We start from the raw sequence: 4,163 nt of genomic DNA, 5'->3' as shown, positions 1-4,163 counted from the left end.
TTACGTAGAAATCAATTCAATAAACATATTATATTACATAGCAATCAATTCAATTAACAAATTGTCACATTCAACCATTCGCGTGACTTCTTAGGATTAGAAGTACTTTTCTAGAAAAAAGGCGTTTATGTCAGTCAACAGAAATCTATCTAAGATCTCATCCAATTATCTAATCTCTGGTAGAAACTCCCATAGAAATTAATGTAAAATTAAGATGAGTTTAAGGGAACTTCTACCAAACCTTACTTTCTAACAAAAGTTGGTTGGAAGTTTTATCTACCTAACTATCATCAAACTTGACATTTCTTCCCTACTGGAAGTGCAAGAAGTAAGAGTCAATGTCTAAATCTTCTACTGAAGCAGAATATCATCCAATGTATGCATCATGTTCTGAGATTATTTATGAATTTATGAACTAACTTTGAGAGCCGAGTTATAGATTCAAACTCATGATTGAGTTCTATTAATTAAGAAAAAAAGGTGGTTCTCAATTCTTCATATTTCTCCGTAGAATTTCCTTTTGCCTTTCTTGATGTACATTTCATCTCAGAAACACTTCATGGTTTTAACATGGATATAAATGAAGGAGCAATTTTTTGTTTATTATGAGGATCGTGATGAGCATGACTGGCAAATAGAGACAATTAGTTATGGTTGGATCATACAGCAGAATTCTCTCTGAAATGTGAAACATCTAGCATGATCAAAGACGAGGACAAAGAGTGTGCAAAGATGAAGAATAAACCAATCAAAATTAGCCTTTTATTATGATGGAAATAGCATACAAAACTTTTGTATAACAAGACGTATCTCACTCTTCCCTATTTTAGTTTTTTCACCAAATGTAAATAACTAATATTAGGGAAACTTCAACTCAACACCCTCCCTATAGAGAATTTATTGGCACATGTCATATAATATGGTAATTAAGTAGAGAAAACACAACAAAACCACGTACAAATACTTTGGTCATTCGTGAGAGCAATTAACCCTTATCCCTTAGAATTTTTGGACCCAATTTCTTCTAACTTCTTCTTACCACATCCCCACACCCAACATCTCACTTTGCCATTTCCTCCCCCACCACCTCCACCCCAACCCCAACCCTCACCACCACCACCACCACCTCCTCCACCTCCACCACTACCTCCTCCTCCTCCTCCCCCACCCCCACTTCCACCACCACCTCCCCCTCCTCCTCCACCCCCACCACTCCCACTTCCACTTCCTCCTCCCCATCCATTTCCTCCTCCTCCACCTCCACCTCCTCCACCCCCTCCTCCACCTCCACCACTTCCTCCACCCCATTCATGACCTTGTCCATTTCCTCCTCCTCCTCCTCCTCTTCCACCACCAGAACCTGAACCTCCTCCACCCCCACCTCCACCGCCACTTCCTCCACCCTTTCCTTTTCGCCCTTTATGTCCACCTCCTCCACCTCCATTTCCTCCACCTCCGCCACTACCTCCTCCTTTTCCACCGTTCCCCCCACTGAACTTCATTTCACCTAATAACACTTCCGACGAGTTTGTCCCACTCACACCAACATCTCCCACCAAAGCACGAGAAACTTCAGCGGTAGAGTTGACCATGCCCTTGTCACCCTTTAATTCATGAAAATCATTTTTCACATTACCTAAACAAGGGCCTAAAATCACAGCAGTCACCAGAAACACCCCAAACACACTCCTCACAACCCCCATGTTTTGGTTTTCCCACATGAGCATGCATAGCACTTACCTTCTACCACCCTTTTATACCCTTCTCAATGCACTGGAAACACTCGTGTATTCCTATTCACAAACCTGGATGAAGTACAATATAGTCCCCACCCTCACTAACAAACTCCAAGCCGCAGAATCCCGTAACCCTTCCACAAAGCTGCAAAAGTTTGGCCACGGTGATGACGAATGAAAACAAGACCTGCAACTTTGATTTCCCTTCAAGTGCAATTTGTCCCCACACAGCAATTTCTTTACACTCCATGTAATCCAGAGCATATATTAATAACACTAGTACGTAAAATCACTTAGTCCCAGTTCCTATTCAAAACTATCACAACAACTGCTCCAATAATAAAACTGCATATATAAAAGTTTAGTTCTTTAAATTTAAGAATCCATTACCAATAACCATTTTGTTATGAGAGACAATGAGGTTATAAACATACACATGATGCTTATTCTGCTTTGTAGTTTCTGCGGTAGATTAGTTTAAGTTTATGTGCTAACCGCACATACTAGCACTTGGTCTGAGAAGGTTAGTGATTGGTTTTGTGGGAAGATGAAAAGATCTATAGGTATTATAGTTGGAAGTCCATTAAGTAAAGAGATAGACGATGCTATATATGTATATTGCGTAAAGCACATATGTAGTTGGGTGGGGTGGTGGTGGCTTTTTCTTGAAGATTAGAATTTTGGTGGAAGCTGTGGTAGTGGCCGCGTGACAAAGATTGCATGTGGTGGACATCAATAAACTATATCGAATAGATGTCAAAAGAAAGATTGATACTAGTGGAGGTAATGTCAATGTTGCATACAGAAAAGAGTTCCAATATCTTTGATTTGTTGTTGTCTGCTATCATTTCTAAGTATGGAGAAAAATATTTCCTTTTCTCTTCCTGTTGCTTGTGCTTTAGCCTTCCAGAGGGTCTCATACTCCTGATAATCGTTTCATGGAGAAACTTGACTAGTCATTTCACGAAAATGAAAACCTTGCTTAAGTAGAACGAGTGTTGTCAGGTTCGGATATTCAAATATTAAGTGCTTTAGAAACTAAACTGGTATTAAAAAAATTGAAAATAGATTAAAATAATTGTAAACGTGTCTTAGAGTTTTTTAATTTACTTTTTTCTAAAAACAAACTATTTGATTCATTTTCGGGATTTACAATAATTTAAAAAGGGATTATATTTAAATATGATGTTATTTGTTTAGGATTAATTAACAAACTGGATATATTTTTGAATAATATTTTATACTGATTATTTATATTAAACAAAGATATCTGCAGTAAATTTTGATTATAAGATTGTTGAATCTGCTATACCTAGTACCTAGATAAAAATTTAGTATTGTGAAAATATCAAAATTACCTATTCTTATTGTTTTTTTTTACACCTGGAAATTTTGACGTTCTTTTGGTTACTTAATGTTTTGTGGTGTTGTAGTCATGCGAAAATAAGAAATTCTTCCATTGGCCTTCGTTATTCTATGAGGGTTGAAATTGTAGTTGGGTTTTTTTTTTCTTTGGTTCGATTCTCTTCTCCTTTAATTTGGTTCATGACATTTTGATTTTGCAAGCTGTCTCCATATTCTTGGTTTCGTATTTTGGTCGAAGATATTTTGATTTTGCAATTTGTCCTTCATATTCTTGGTTCCATTTTTTGGTTTTTGATTTTGCAATCTTCACCATTGTTGTTTCTCATTGTTTTTTGTGTTGGTTTGCCGCTCTCGACTTCAAAGGTCAGATTTTTGGGTTCATTACATTCTCGTTTTTGTTTGATTTGTTTGGATTTCTGGAATAAGATTACTAATTTATTTGAGTGTGTTTACTTAGTGATTGTTAAAAAGGTGCTGACTTTGGGCTTGAGTTACGTTTTATCTCGATTTGAAAGGTCAGATTTTTGGGTTCATTACATTTTCATTTTTATCTGATTTGTCTGGATTTCCCGGACAACATTATCCTGCCGAGTAATTTATTTGAGTGTGTTTATTTAGTGATTGATGAAAAGGTCCTGACCGTGGGCTTCAGTTATGTTTTATAGTAGATTGTATAATATTCTGTTATGGCAGCATACACATTTTTCTAGTTTAAATGTCCTGAAATATAGTGTTTTTTTTTCGTTTTTTTATGTTATCATACATATTTAACTTGACAGCATGATAAAGAAATATCAAGGATATTGATGGTAATCTGCAGTAGTGGTTATCGTCGCGAAGGAGGGAGGAAAACAACTTTTGTGGAAAATTCTTGGCGTGAGTAAAATTTTAAACAAAAATAGGTTTTTGTTTTTGGTAACTAAACACATTTATGCTTCGATTATAAAAAGTATAAACTTTTATTTAAAAATAAATAAATAAATATTAATGACAGTTTTTAAATTAACAGGAACTTTTAGGTATCAGTTCTCAAATAACTGAAGCCTAAACGTGTGTATGTTT

At 36.1% G+C, this 4,163-nt stretch overlaps 1 protein-coding gene across 1 annotated transcript; it reads right to left on the bottom strand.

Moving 5' to 3' along the window:
- Positions 1-659: 659 nt before the first annotated feature.
- LOC108328656 (putative glycine-rich cell wall structural protein 1) lies at positions 660-1,986 on the bottom strand. Its single transcript, XM_017562552.1, has 3 exons — positions 1,806-1,986; positions 1,286-1,648; positions 660-694 (listed from the first exon to the last, which is right to left on the bottom strand). The coding sequence occupies exons 1-3, from the start codon at positions 1,984-1,986 to the stop codon at positions 660-662; spliced, it is 579 nt and encodes a 192-aa protein (XP_017418041.1).
- Positions 1,987-4,163: the final 2,177 nt, after the last annotated feature.

Source organism: Vigna angularis, chromosome 1 (assembly GCF_016808095.1).
Source record: "Vigna angularis cultivar LongXiaoDou No.4 chromosome 1, ASM1680809v1, whole genome shotgun sequence".
Classification (NCBI taxonomy): Eukaryota; Viridiplantae; Streptophyta; class Magnoliopsida; order Fabales; family Fabaceae; genus Vigna; species Vigna angularis.
The sequence above is the reverse complement of the archived record's forward strand: the minus strand, read 5'-3'. Positions and strand labels throughout refer to the sequence as shown.

What these genes read in the sequence shown, in the direction of transcription:
- LOC108328656 (XM_017562552.1), bottom strand. Translation starts at nt 1,986, where the DNA reads ATGGAGTGTAAAGAAATTGCTGTGTGGGGACAAATTGCACTTGAAGGG. An exon ending in CTATATTGTACTTCATCCAG is followed by an intron (nt 1,649 to 1,805) that starts GTTTGTGAATAG and finishes CTGTGATTTTAG; the next exon opens with GCCCTTGTTTAGGTAATGTG. An exon ending in GGGTGGAGGAAGTGGTGGAG is followed by an intron (nt 695 to 1,285) that starts GTGGAGGAGGGG and finishes TGATCATGCTAG; the next exon opens with ATGTTTCACATTTCAGAGAG.